This window comes from Schistocerca piceifrons, chromosome 4 (genome assembly GCF_021461385.2).
Source record: "Schistocerca piceifrons isolate TAMUIC-IGC-003096 chromosome 4, iqSchPice1.1, whole genome shotgun sequence".
In the NCBI taxonomy this organism is placed as follows: domain Eukaryota; kingdom Metazoa; phylum Arthropoda; class Insecta; order Orthoptera; family Acrididae; genus Schistocerca; species Schistocerca piceifrons.
In genome coordinates this window covers 293,079,190-293,094,257 of record NC_060141.1, presented here as the reverse complement: position 1 = coordinate 293,094,257, position 15,068 = coordinate 293,079,190, and the positions used below count along the sequence as shown (strand labels likewise).

The 15,068-nt window shown below is 36.1% G+C and overlaps 1 protein-coding gene across 1 annotated transcript in view; it reads left to right on the top strand.

Annotated features, from left to right (window-relative positions):
* Nucleotides 1–15,068, top strand: part of LOC124796280 (integrin alpha-PS5-like) — a 566,708-nt gene that overhangs the window by 239,746 nt on the left and 311,894 nt on the right. Inside the window, exon 8 of the mRNA XM_047260397.1 lies at nt 5,092–5,177. Within this exon, the coding sequence (XP_047116353.1) occupies nt 5,092–5,177 (86 nt within the window). The remainder of the gene's footprint in view (nt 1–5,091; nt 5,178–15,068) is intronic.

The window sequence follows — 15,068 nt, the reverse complement described above, 5'->3', positions numbered from 1 at the left end:
GAATGTTCTGCCCTAAAAGAGTGTGGATATGTTTTCATGCTAAAATTTTTGGTGAGGAAGAGAAAAAGAGGATTGAGGCAGCTTGTTCTCCACTTTTCTGACAATGTCTTCTAAAGAGAAATATAATTTTTGTGCTCTGATAGGAGCATTTTTCTAGTGGTGGTTTACATATTTAAACACCGAAAGAATATGGTATTGTGAAGAAATGCTTTCTCAATTTGCATGCTGTACTGAGTATAGTAAATAGATATTGATACTATGTGTAATCTGGGGATAATATTTAAAAAAAATAGTGTGTTTTGTTAGGATATTTGTATAATGTGGAAGTAAGATTTTTAATATTTAACGATGCTCACTGCTTATAAATGGGAGTATAAATATTGAACTGCATGAGTGTGTTTGCATATAAATAAAGGCAATTTGGTCACGCAAAAACTTTAGTTAATGTACTTAGCATACATTTGACTATTTCAGAAACTTGGTCTATATCAGGTAAAATGCATACAGAGAAAGTAATTCTTAATATCCTTATTTATTTACAGAATTTATTTATTGAATTATGATTTTGTATTATATACTTTAAATACTATATTATGCTTTAAGAGTAGGTATGAATAGTAATCTTTCCTAAGATTTTGAGAACAATTTAACAATATTCATTAATAATCATCATATATGTAAGTGACTATTTTGTAATCTAATATAATTTTTTGATTTTCTATTTTTTAAAACATTTTTTCACAAAAACTTTTTAAAAATGAGTTTTCTGCTGTGGGTAGTTGAAAGATATGTAGCTTAATCTCATAATGTGATATAGTACAGGAGAGCATATTTATTTGTATCAACAATATAGGAAGTAATTTGCTGTGTCAAGAATTCATGAATGCACATTTGGCAAATAACACTGCATGCTAGCATCATCTCTTGTGTGGACTTTTGTTGACTGTTGTCCTGGACTGTCACACTTTTGGTTTATTGTTAGTCACAGTTTGTACCATATTCCTTGTCAATATACCTAGGCAAGTTGCCTTATTCTTAAGCACTTGTTTAGTGGCACATGATACATAATTGTGTGACAAAAGTATTAATAAAATTGACAAGTCTAGTTGTATCACAGTGCTTCTGTTGTTTATCGACCAATGAATCCTCAAATTTCAAGTAATGGATACTACAAATAATCCTGCTGTGACATCCTTTGTACATGGTCCATGCATTTTAATGGAGAAAGCAGTTTTACGTGCATTTTGTGCAGCATCTCTCTGCCTATAGTCCTATGCTTTATTTTACACCTATTATGCAGTAGTAACTGTTTCCTTAGAAGTTTCTTTACAATGACCATGTGCAATGAATGGTATTTCTTGTCATGAACTGTTCTACTAGGTACATATTTATCCAGTGACTGAACAACTACTCTTTTAAACCTGAGTCACAGTTTCACTACATACTCCTACCCATAGATAAATGTTTTGAGTTTCTCTTTGACATATGACACAACTGCTTCTTTATCTAGATTACTGAACATGTAAAACTTCCTTCTTCCTTTAGCTACCCTTTGTTAATTAGTAATCATAATTGCTAAAACCTAAGTCTCATTATCATGGCTACGATAATCATCTCAAGTGGCTTGATGAAATTGTGAAATCATGTTACTGATCATAATTATACTATAGTAAAGTGAAAATGACTAATGGAAGATAATTATCTTCTAGACTACCTAAGTTACAACAATTGATAGTGGACCATTAGGATGTGTTTTAATTGTTACTTGCTCACATTACTTTATTGCAGTATTTTCCTGAAATCTAGGTCGCAATTCAAAATTTATGCTTAGAAAGTGGTTTTTTGTTAACAACTTACTACTACTACTACTACTACTACTACTTACACAAAAGCAAATGTCATATATGAGGTAAATAACTCTTAAATGTTTCTCTTAATTAAAATGTAAATCATCTTATGTATTTACATACGGAATAAAGATCCCAACAGCAACAGTTATGTATACTTATCACCAGGAAGGAAAACAGTACAAAATAGAGTGAAGCAGTCAACAAAGACTACTTCATACAGTACTGTCAGCTAGGTAACAATGGCTGCAGCCAAAAACAGATTACTACCAGTTCAAGGCTCCCAGTGTCTACAGACTTTTACTAATTCAGGACTAGAGAACTGATCAGCCAGCTTAAAACTTAACAGACTGTACTCTTTAGTTAGAGTCCCCTACCCTCCCCAAAAACCCTCTCTTACCTCTTCTACTTGTGTTTGAGGCCACTCTGTCCATGACAGTGACACATCAAAGTAGGGGTTGTAGTTCAGGGATGGAACCTCAGCCTGCAGTTAGGTGAACTGTCTCTGCCCTGTATTTTTCTGCTGTCCCTCCCTCTTCTTAACCTTCAATCAACCCTCTTCCCACTGCCTCTTCTATATTTGCTGTATCTGATGTGACCCAGACAACAACTCAACAGAGTCTTTCTCTCCCCTCTCCCCTTGTGCATCCCCCCCCCCCCCCCCCCTCCCATCTCTCTTGCTCTCTGCTTGTGTGCATGAAGAAAATAAGTTTAATTTGTGTAGATACAACTCAACACAGAATTTATGTGGTAAGTAGTCATATTTAATTTCTCATTCAATTGAGTGCAACCCATTTTGGAATTCTCTTTGTTGCATTAATAATGAGCTATGGCTCAGTGATCAAACTTTGTTATTAAAGATTAATGAAACATGTTTAACTGACTATTTCTACTTACAAAACAGATTCGAGGATTAAAATAGGGAAGCACTAATGGGGAAGACATAATTGTGGGGCCGCACAGTCTGAGGTGCCTTGTCATGGCCCGCGCAGCTTCCCCTGTTGGAGGTTTGGGTCCTCTGTCAGGCATGGGGGTGTGTGTGCTGTCCTTAGCATAAGTTAGTTTAAGTTAGATTGAGTAGTGTGTAAGCCTAGGGACTGATGACCTCAGCAGTTTGATCCTATAAGACCTTACCACAAATTTCCAAAACTGTGACTGGCTATAAGAGTGTTATTACTTTCATGATGGCTACACTCATGTGTGAAGGAGAAATCTTTCATCTGAAATAGTGATGAGTAGTTTTTGAAGTAATAAACTGATCTGTGCATATGTGATGTGCTGATTTCAGTGTATACTCTTAGATAGACATTAAAACCCACTGAGTATGGGTAATTGTGTGACAAACAACATAAAAATATAAAATTGGGAAGATGACAGACCAGCTGACTCTCCTTGTACAAATGAGAATCTGATGAAAGCAGGTAAACACTGATTTAAACTGAGAGGGATTCAGTTCCTTTTCATCTTCTCTTGATACAAGGATTCTGTTCTTTCCATGAGTCATTTATCCCTTGTGGAAAGTAACAGGATACAACTGGATATTGTCAGCATTTAAGTGGTAGTTATAAGAGTGAAGGTTGGTTGAAATATTATTGATATATAGTGAGAAAGGCAATGGACCAAGCAATGAATCATGGTGTACTCCAGATAGTATCATAAAAACTTCTCAGCTTAGGCCTGCTGAACTTCTCCTCAGCCATTGTCCGCATGAGGTAGCTCTTGATATCCAATTATTAAATTCTGACTTTAGTCTTTTGCATGGTAAATTATTCAGTTTAGACAGCCAGATTTTGATTTGCGTGGAAAATTAGAGTGGAGAAAATAGCAGTTGTAAGCTAAGTGTAACATCCGAAACTGTTTGTTGGTCTTTTTATCTGTGAGTATTATTTAATTGGATAGATAAGAAAATTAACTCACTGAGCAGCATCAGAACATACACATAAAAGACTGTTGTGATTGGAAAGGTTTTGGAGTCAGTGGCTCATTCTTCAGGTTGAAGGGGAAGGAAGAAGGGTGAAGGAAAAGCACTGGAGAGGTCTAGGAAAAGAGGTAGATTTTGGAAAAGTCACCCAGAACTGCAGGTCATGGGAGACTTACCATTTGGGATGCGAAGGAAAGACTGATTGTTGGGGACAGCATCGGACAAGATTTGAAAACTCGAGAGTTTAAACGTGGAAGACAGGGTGATATGCAAGACAGAGATAACTACTAAAACATTGTGCATGTGTTAATAAGAATGCATAAGCTATGTGCATTGTAGGTAACGGATGTGGGAGGAGGCGGTGAAAAATAGACAGGAAAGGCAATGAAATATGTAGAAAACCAAAATGAATGGAAGTGAAGAATAGTTACAGTGAAGAAAAGCTGAGAAATAACAAATTAATGTAAATTAAGGCCAGAAGGGTGTCGAGAACCAAGGACATGCTAGCATTACAACATGTCCTTGGTTCTCGACACCCACCTGGTCTTAATTTACATTAATTTCTTTCATCTCAGCTTTTTTCACTGTAACTAATCTTTGCTTCAGTCCATTTTAGTTTTCTACATCTTTGATTGTCTTTCCCATCTATTTTTCACCAACCCTTCCCCTGTTATGTACAATGCACTTAGTTTACTCACTCTTATTAACTTGTGCACGGTGCTTTAGTAGCAATCTCTGTCTTGCATATCATCCTGTCTTCTGCTTTTGAACTCTCAAGTTTTCAAATCTCATGCAATGCAGTCCCTAACAATCAGTCTTCCCTTCTCATCCTGTGTGGTAAGTCTCTCATGACCCACAGTTGTGGGTGACGTTCCCAAAATCTACTCCTTTTCCTAGATCTCTTCAGTCCTTTTCTTTCACCCTTCTTCCTTCCCCTTCAACTGCTTCTGCTAGAAGAAGGAGCCACTCACTCTGAAAGCTTGCCAATCGCAGCAGTCTTTTTGTGTGTGTTCTGCTGCCACTTGGTGAGTAGATATTTTATCAAACCAATTAAATAATTTCATCAATAATTGATTGTTTTCTGTATCTGTGGTGTATCTTTAGCTACACTAATATTACCAAGCTTTCAATTTTTCAGCATGTTTAATATTTTATTGTTTATTTTACATAAAATAAGCTTTCACTCTTATCTTATTTAAATACTGTTTTTTTCCTGAGGTAACATAATCTCATTTGGAAAAATTTAAGTATATTATGGACTATGAAATCTTTTATATCAGTAAATTTGTTTTTAAATTTTTAATACCTGTCTTTTCCCCACAGGATACAGTGTCTCTTCTGGAAAATTCTTTGATGGTCCAGAACTTCTGTTCGTGTCAAGTGCTCCAAGATCTTACCTCAAGGGTGCTGTAAGAAATTTCATTTCTGGCATATACTCTTAATTCAATTAATAATTTATCAAGTTTATAAAGGCCACAATGAAAGTTTTGAGAACGAATAATTTGTGATTGAGTGTCATACTTTCAAGGAATGCACATGATTACAGTATACAGCCTAATCTAACATTTAGAGCATTTTATACAATGGTTTCTGTTTGATTTATGAGTGGGTTTTAATGAAAATCAGTGCCACCTGCAGTTGACTTTGGAACATTCTTCTGTTTATACAGCCATAGTTTCTTTTTTTTTAATTTAGTCATGGAAGAAATTCTCTTCATGCTAAATGTGGTCACTCACCAACTCTCATTCTAGATACAACATCTGTGAGGTGATAATACAAGTAATTGGATTTTGTCAATAGCACTAATAATTACTTGCCTCTCCTCCTCACTACAGCCTATCAGACACATTCTATGGCAGTGTCCATTTCTAACATCAAAACATTGTCCTCTCTTTACCAACTGCACAGTTCATATGAATTCAAGATGGCTAGGAAAAAAATTTTACCTCCGTAGTTTTGGATGCTATTGAATTTAGCATGTGTTAAAATGAAGGGCTAAGTAAAGAACATGTACTTTTTGTTTTCTCCAAAAAAATTTCTGCTGTGAGATACAGCCCTCCAAAGATGACAGTGTGCATACTATTTTGAAGATGAGAATTTTGGAACAAATTTTAAAATGCTATACATCTGGAACAGTTTTAGATATTTTACTAAGTTTTTTTTTATTTGGAAAATGGTTGCTCAATGATTACAAAGAAACCCTCCATTTGGACTTATCTGTCGAAGTTCTTTTATTAAAGTGTTCTGAACTGTTTTATAATTTTTTTTTTTTTTTTTTTTTTTTTTTTTTTTTTTTTTTTTTTTTTTTTTTTTTAATGCCGATCCATAAAATTTTGATTTTTTTCTGTTGATTAGTAGCTTCCACTTTTAGGTTGAACAGGTTTTATAAACAATTTGAAATTTTTTCTGTACATAAAACCTATTTTATTCACACATTATCATATAACAGGCTCATAAAAATCAGAACCTAGCCTTATTTAACATAATTTTAGTTTTGAAAGACAAGTAAGAGACTCATTTTTCAAGCATTTTAAATGGTTCTAAAATGTATGTGAAAGGTCCAAAGACTTAAAGGTTTCAATTTATACAACTTCTGTGCACTCTCTTTTGCCATGAAATTAGACAGTCAATGAACTAAAACTGTATTCCATTGCTTCAGTATCTTCCTTTGGTATAGAGTAATGCCTTTCTATTGAACCAATTGAAACTGGAAAACTTACAATCTTCAAAACATTGTGAATAGAAGTGAGCACTGATGGCATTGTTGGTGTCCTTCAGCTGGAAACCTATATTCAGTAGCTGGTCCATTTGGTAGCAAAAAGTTCACTACAATTTTGTTTAACTCATAACTGGTGTCTATAATCTCTGAAATCCATGAGTCACAGCCATATACACACACCACAAACATACCCCTTCTCAGGTTGCGAATCTGTATGTTATCCTGCTGTTTCTGAGGTGTTGGCTGAACGAACGAGATTTCTTGTTTCTTGCTCTGTAAAGTACATGCAATATGAGTTTGCCCATCACTTTGGGTCCAGAAATGTGTCCTCTGAATCCTTTTCACAGGAGTAGTTTTTTTGGACCATTCTTCTTTTTTATGCTCAAGGAATTCTTTGATTTCCTCTTTGGACAAAAGAATGAGGGCTGTGGATGTGTAAGATTTCATAACTCTCATAAAATCCTCAGCATTCTGAATTGCAGATGTATTTGGTCTGGAAAGATTATGTTTTGTAGTATGGTCCTTCAGCAGACCTACATCATCACAAGGCCCCTTCCCGTGACCAGTAGCACTGTATACTCAGTCAGTTGGCACAAGCAACTTAGTCAATTCAAACAGCTGGTAACGATTTGTAAAATGACTTGGAGCACCATCAGAAATAATGATGATCTTCTCTGCCCCTGTTTCTAGTTGAAGAATTTTGCACATTGCTAGCAAAGCATGTGCTGAGTCATGTCCTGCGTCATCACTTACAACTGCAACACTTGTAGTCTTGTTTCGAAAATATGTCACCCCTGAAAAATTGACACCTGGTCATTATTCCAATGATATGCTTGTACTTCTTGTGGGAGAGTTACAGACCAGTTCTCAGTAAAATTGCAGTGATGCACTAAATATAGTTCTTCAGCCCGTACACACACTTTCACTTCTGCGATGCTGGTGTGTTACTGCTTTCCCTGACCATTTACCAAGTTCATCAATGAAACTGTCAAAGGCAAAGTTTTCTTAATTTGTTTATTTTCCTCTCATGTTGCATATGTAATTTCTGCTGAGTTATCTGCTACATTTTCCAGGCCAAGTGTCTGTAAAGACAGTCCTTCCTTTCCAGGGAAGTCACCACATTCTTGAAACAAACAAGTCTCTCACTTTACATCACAGTGTACTAATGACTTCAAACCACCAACCATGGTGACATATGTCATTTGATCCAGTGAGTTCTCCAAAGTTACCACACAAAGTTCAAAATTTGTGCAGTATATAAGTAAACAGACATCTCTTGGTGGGTGTGTACCTACACACTTAGGTCATAGTGCATAAAATTTTGATCTTCCAATATGTGAAGATGCATAGTTGCTTTTATAAATTGAAAAAGCTTCTTTAATACTGCAAGTCATGTACTTCTTCACTTTCACAACTTTTTGACCTTCAACTGCTACAGTTATAGTGTCTTTTTTGTTGGCACCCTGTCGAGATCAGTTCCACTTATATTCCCGATAAAATGACTGCACTATCTAAACATGAGCTGCTTCTACAGCATGCCCACAATAGGGATGTGATCTTCCAAAGATTTCTTTTACAGACCTCACATTTCTTGATTTGATACTGATGGAACATGTTTCAAAATTGTTTTTTGTGAAAATGTCTCTGAAATAATCGTTAAAACTTGCACCTTTTCACTATAGGATGCACAATATTCAATATCTGAATTGATAACTGTGAAAAATTCCTGACAAGAGGTGCAAGACTGCTTTGGTTCATTTTTTTCTGAAGGTGGAATTTCTAATTAGAAGAGTGTGATCAGTTTTGCTGTAGTGTATTCATCCATAGCTTTAGTAATTTCTCTATACTTTCTTGATGCATAGAGCTTATGACCTGACTTCACTGACCATGGTTTCTTAACTGGACTAACACCTGCCTTTGTAGTTGACTGATTCAGGGCATTTAATTCTTCCTTTATTGATGCAAAATCTGCATCATCTGCACCATGGGAGGCTTCATCTTGTTCAGATACTATCGTTGGTGTTATTCTGTCAAAACATTTAGAACACAAAAAGTCACATCTTCACTTTGAAACAGAGTCATCAAATGAGAACACTTATTCCCAACCTGTACAAAGTCTGTTTTTTTTTATTTTGCTTATATATCACTCTTTTATGGATATGCAAATAGTCAGCACACTTCACTCTCCTGCGGCCCCAGTCAGAAGACATTTCAAACAGTCCTTTCGACTGTGTCAATTGGAAAATTCCTCAGGAAAACACAGAGCTCACTTGATGGTCTCAGATTTCTTAAAAGCCTCTTCAGTAAACAAATTAGCACTTAACAACTACAATACAGAAACCAGCAATGAACAACCATGACAAGAAAGTACAACAAAGTATAAGAAATATCTGCAACAATGAAAGAGAAAAGAAATAACTGCAACAAAGAAAGTGAAAAGAAATAACTGGAACAAAGACAATAGAAATAAACATTGTAACAAGGAAATTAGTAAGAAAAAACTTCAGTGAAGACACACATTACCCTTGGAAGATAAAAAATTGATTTTTTAAAACCTGTCCAGCTCAAAAGTGGAAGCTCTCCTTAACAGAGAATATAGTCCTACATGGTACTAATTAACAGAAAAAATCTTAACTTCTCTGGATTGGCATTTCTGGAGAAGGAAAAAAAATCCCTTAAATTATAAATTTTTTTAAAAAAATGACAGTAAAAGAACTTTAACAGATATGTCCAAATGGAGGATACCATTGTAATCATAAAGCAATTATCTTTTAAATAAAAAATACTGTAACAAAATATCTAGAGCTGTTACAGAGATACAGCATTTTAAAACTTTTTCTGAAATTGGTATCTTCAAAATGGTGTTTGCATGTCATCTTTGGAGGCCTGTCTCTTGGGGCAGGAATTTTTTTGGAGAAAACAGAAAAATACGTGTTTCTTACTTACTCCTGAATTTTAGCGTATGCTAAATTCAATAACATCCAAGACTCAGAAGGTAACCCCCCCTGCCTGAAGTGATATGGATTATGCCCAGCTCATTAATGAATCCACTGACACAGGATCTTTCTTTGTATTAACAGAAGAACTTCTCCACTTATTTTTCCTTTCAAGATACTTCAGTTCAAGTAATATGCTGTGTGATTACACTTTAAGGTTTACCTTCTGCAGAAACTGAATTGTTCATTCTTCTTACTGTCAAGTGATGTTTAGTCTTGTAATACAAAACAGGACATCCACTTCAGCCCTGAAATCATTCTTCTCTGCCTTTGATATCTCAGTATGCTTACCCATCCTTACAAACACTTCTCAGTTGAAATTGTTTACGATTCTTGCTCTACTTACTATTTCCTAAAATGTGCATCTGTGCACACTGAAGCAATCTAAATGAGTGTTTAGTGAGATATATGAGACACAGAACACCCTCCTAGATGTATTTAAGGTTGGAGACAGACTACCTGTGAAGTAGTAGTTAACTGCCTTGACTTTGAACCTTGCAAGACTGCTATATCTTAGCCTGACTATGCTGCCAGAGATTTGACCTTCTTTGGCTTGATAGGTAGTGGATTTCCATTTTAATATTTTCAAAACTTTCTTGAATGCATTCTCACCTGCCCTTGTAATTTTCATAATTATAACATGCTTATTGATGTGCCTGGGTGGGCTTGCAATCCAGTGTGTTGTTGAGAATTGACACACTGCCATCACATTGAAATGAATCAACAAGTTGCATTGTACCACAGGGTTAAAGCTTGCACATGGGGCTACATCAATAGGAGTTCATTTGAATTGTAAATGATTTTCTCTTGAACAATAATTAATTAAGAATTAATGTAGTGAACAATTGAGAGAGTGGCTCACTCATGTAAGAAAGTGTAAGTTGTAAAAGTGGCATTTGAATCTGGGAACATTGTTTTTGATTATTTTCCACTCAGAACATTGATCATGATAAGTTATTTTATCATTTCTTGATCCTGGTCTCATCACATTAATTAATGTATTCTCCGATACTGCGGAGCCAGAAAGGCCAACACCAAGGCTGAGTAAATAGAATAGAGTGTACAGCGATAATTCCAAGTTTAGCAAGAAGATAGTAATTTTGTTCCAAATCACTACGAATGGTATGAAATTACATAATTAAAATTAAATATATGAATCAGATTGGGACTATCTGAGCACACAACAAAAAGCAGACAATAGGTGTGTTTGCTTGAAACTGATGCTGCAACAGCAGATATGTGTAATTGCGATGAACCATATAGTCATATCATGTTAAATGAACTGTAAAATGTGAAAGAAGACAGGTTGCAGTGAATAAAAAGCAGATGACATTGTTGCTATAAAAAATTTCTTTGAATGATCTGATAAAAAAAAATAGTGAAGTAAGCAAGGGTAGTATCAGCAGCAAAATTAAGCAAGGTAAAGAATGACATAAAATCCAAAGATTCAGAAATTTTAAATAATCACGTGATTGGAGTGGAGTTGAACATCTTGTGTACACTTGCAAGGGAATCCGCGAATGAAAGAATCGTCTGATAGTGAACAGCAGTATTAGGATGCCTTTTATATAGCCATGGTATTTATAGGAAGGTTGAAACCAGTCCCATCCCAATTAAGCATTACCTTCATCAACTTTTCAAGTAAGTCCACAATATAATGCACCATTGAATGTAAATATTTAATAGAATCTTAACCCTTTCCAATTCAATTTCTAAAGTGACTGTATTCTCCCCTATTCTTATTTATTTTGTATAGTTAAGTATGTAAGAGATTATGTGTTATTATACTACTGCTTTAAAAAATAAAAATCAGTAGTATTACACTTGACAAATTTATTTTCTTTTATACTAATTTTTGAAACTACATTAGTGTTTTTTAAAGCTGTTTATAATTTTTTTCTGTATGGTACTTAATAAAACATTATCCTGGTAAAGTCCATCCTTCCTCTTGCATGTTTTGCAATAGAAAATTGTTTCTCCTCTTTCTAATGATGCAAATCATGTTACCCTGTGTTGATTTTTTTTCATTTTGTATTATAAAAAGCGTCTTCCCATTTGGTCGCCACTTGTCTCAGACAATGATGACCTTCCTCTTTTCTTTGAATTTGTATTCCTATACTGGCTGACTAATTGTCTGATTGGATTTCATTCTGTTGGAAAGGTGGGTCTGCAGTGGTTATTCACATTTTTTTTTTCTACTGAGCAAAGAAAATAAATATTCACTGGAGCAATTTCAGTCAGGCATAAGAATAATTTTTTCCACCCCTTGTATGATCAAGACAGAAAAAGGAAACTTTATATCACCATCACCATCATGATAAACTTCCCACGTATTTGCTACAGGTTGCATCTCTTTGTCTTTCCACTCCATTAGTACTTTCTGATCCACTAGAACTTTCATTACTCCATGTAGTGGACATTTCTTACCAATCACTGCATCACTAAATTGTCCTTCATGCTCAGTGTCTTCAAGAAGCCACCTGACAATTTCATAATCACTTACACATTTTCTATCAACCATTCTGATACTTGTGATACTAGAAACTAGTGAATATAATATGCTTTCAGTGATCAGATCTTTGTATTAAGTGGTGCCATGCACCTAGTGAATTCCAACAAAGGGGCAGATGGAAAGCACACTACTGGAAACATGTTTGACATTGTCCAGCATTGATGCCACAGCAAAAAATTGTTATGTCAGATGTAGCCCATCTGTGGATTGGGAACATTGGTAACATGGGTAGCAAGAGTGGTCAAAATTTAATTTTGAATAGATTGTATACTCATTTCTTACAGACAATCTCTGCAGAAAAAGGCCATGTTTTCTAGGGGTAATGGGCACTGAAATTCTACGAATGTAGATGTTATGACGGGCTTTAGTTTTCATTTACTTTCCATCATGCATTGGTTGATTTTCAGGTGCAGATTTGCTCAAAATAAAAGTCATTTGAAACAAAATCATATTTTTCAGTATAACAGTGGGTCTCATTATAAAAGGATTCACAATTATACACTAAACAACCCTGAATGGCCACACTGTAGTACAGCCAGTACAAGGCAAACTTTTGACACAAAGACAAGTGGCATATATTTGTTGTGTGTTTAACAGCCAACAAACATCTACTTTCCACTTGGCACATTTTTGCAATATTTATAGCCTGTCAGATCATTCTGGATTCCTTTAGAGTCATGTTGATAATGTTACTTGCATTAGTTTCATATTGTTATAAATTTAGACAAAATTATGTTTTCATGAGTGGAAAAATCAAAGAACTAAATTAGTGACAATAGATATGTTAAATAATTATGATTTATAAATAGAGGGGTCCAGAAAATGATGCCTATTTTTATTGTTGTTTTTGTTTTTGTTGTTGCATGTTTTTCCATTAAATAAAAATATTTTTGCAAACCTAATTACATTTTCATAATAAAAAATAACTGTTTAAATAATGAATATTAAATTGTAGTCTGGAACAAGTCAGATAAAATTTCATAATTTTTCAAGTTTTAGTGATGTTTACTGTTACTTGAGTAAGTTAAATACTGAAAAATTACAGTGCTTTTACAAGCATTTAATTTTGAAATTATGTTCCTATTTACTCTTTTCTGTTTTAAAGTGAAATTAATAAGATGACTAAATGTGTGGAATATTACATTTATTTATCTGGACTGACAGGAATGTTATAATTAATCACCAACAGTAAACAGAATTATTGTCAAAACTTCTGGCATATCAAATCTGTGTGGCAGACCAAAAGTTGTAGAGCACTTATCTGTGAATGGCACAGGGCATGCGTTTGAGTCTCAGTTTGGCACATAGTTTTAATCTATGAGTTAGTTTCATATTAGTGCACACTCTGCTGAAAAGTGAAAAATTCATTCTGTAAACATTCACCAGGCTGTGGCCAAGCCATGTTTCCACAATAGCTTTTCTTGGAGAAGTGCTAGTCCTGCGAGTTTTGCAGGAAAACTGTGAAGTTTGGAATGTGGGGGATGAGATGCTGGTGGAAGGGAACTATGAGGGTGGGTTGTGAGTTATGCTTGGGTAGCTGTCAGTACAGCACTTTCCTGTCAAAGACAAAGGTCATGAGTTTGAGCCTCAGTCCAGCACCCAGTTTTAATTGGCCAGGAAGTTTCATATCGGTGCACACTCAGCTGCAGATTGAAAAATTCATTCTTCTAACACTCCCAACCTGTGACTAAGCCATACCTCCACAACATCCTTTCTTGCAGGAGTGCTGGTCCTACAAGTTTTGCAGGAGAACTTCTATGATGGTTGGAATGTAGGAAGTGAGGTATTGGTGGAAGTAAAGCTATGAGGGTGGTTAGTGAGTTGTTGCTTAGGTAGCTCAGTCAGTAGAGCACTTGCTCAGGAAATGCTAAAGTCCTGACTTTGACTCTTCGGCCAGCACCCAGTTTTAATTTGCCAGGAAATTTCATATGGGCAGCTACTTGGCTGCAGAGTGGATAATTCATTCCACAATTGTTGTTGCTGTCAAACCACCAATGCTATCTAAAACTTCAATCCAAAAGTGGTATAAAACAGTTCATTTTGTCAAACTGTCCTGCTTCTTCTTTCATTACAAGGTGAAAAAAATGGAACAGAGGATAAGGAATAGCAACGAGAAAAAGTGTTTCTTTTAATGATTTCACGTATTCTTAGGAATGTGTGATTGTGTGTTAGTTGTCAGTTTTGTTGTGGGATTTGTGGATAGTGTGCAGATGAATCCAAAGTTTGTTATATCTTTTTGTAAACTAATGCATGTGTCAAATGTTTGTAGTACAATATGATGTTATAATTTGATGTGTCATGAGGAATAAAGAGATCTCAAAATTGTAAGTTCTAACTAAATTGTTGATCCTGGTAAGGTGATGTGTGCAAGGCAAAACAATCTTTGGCTGCTATAAATTAGAATTGGTGGTCATGCCTCAGGTAGTGCTGTATCACTTCTCTCTATGAACTGGGTGCAGAATACTGTTAATATACACTCCTGGAAATGGAAAAAAGAACACATTGACACCGGTGTGTCAGACCCACCATACTTGCTCCGGACACTGCGAGAAGGCTGTACAAGCAATGATCACACGCACGGCACAGCGGACACACCAGGAACCGCGGTGTTGGCCGTCGAATGGCGCTAGCTGCGCAGCATTTGTGCACCGCCGCCGTCAGTGTCAGCCAGTTTGCCGTGGCATACAGAGCTCCATCGCAGTCTTTAACACTGGTAGCATGCCGCGACAGCGTGGACGTGAACCGTATGTGCAGTTGATGGACTTTGAGCGAGGGCGTATAGCGGGCATGCAGGAGGCCGGGTGGACGTACCGCCGAATTGCTCAACACGTGGGGCGTGAGGTCTCCATAGTACATCGATGTTGTCGCCAGTGGTCGGCGGAAGGTGCACGTGCCCATCGACCTGGGACCGGACCGCAGCGACGCACGGATGCACGCCAAGACCGTAGGATCCTACGCAGTGCCGTAGGGGACCGCGCCGCCACTTCCCAGCAAATTAGGGACACTGTTGCTCCTGGGGTATCGGCGAGGACCATTCGCAACCGTCTCCATGAAGCTGGGCTATGGTCCCGCA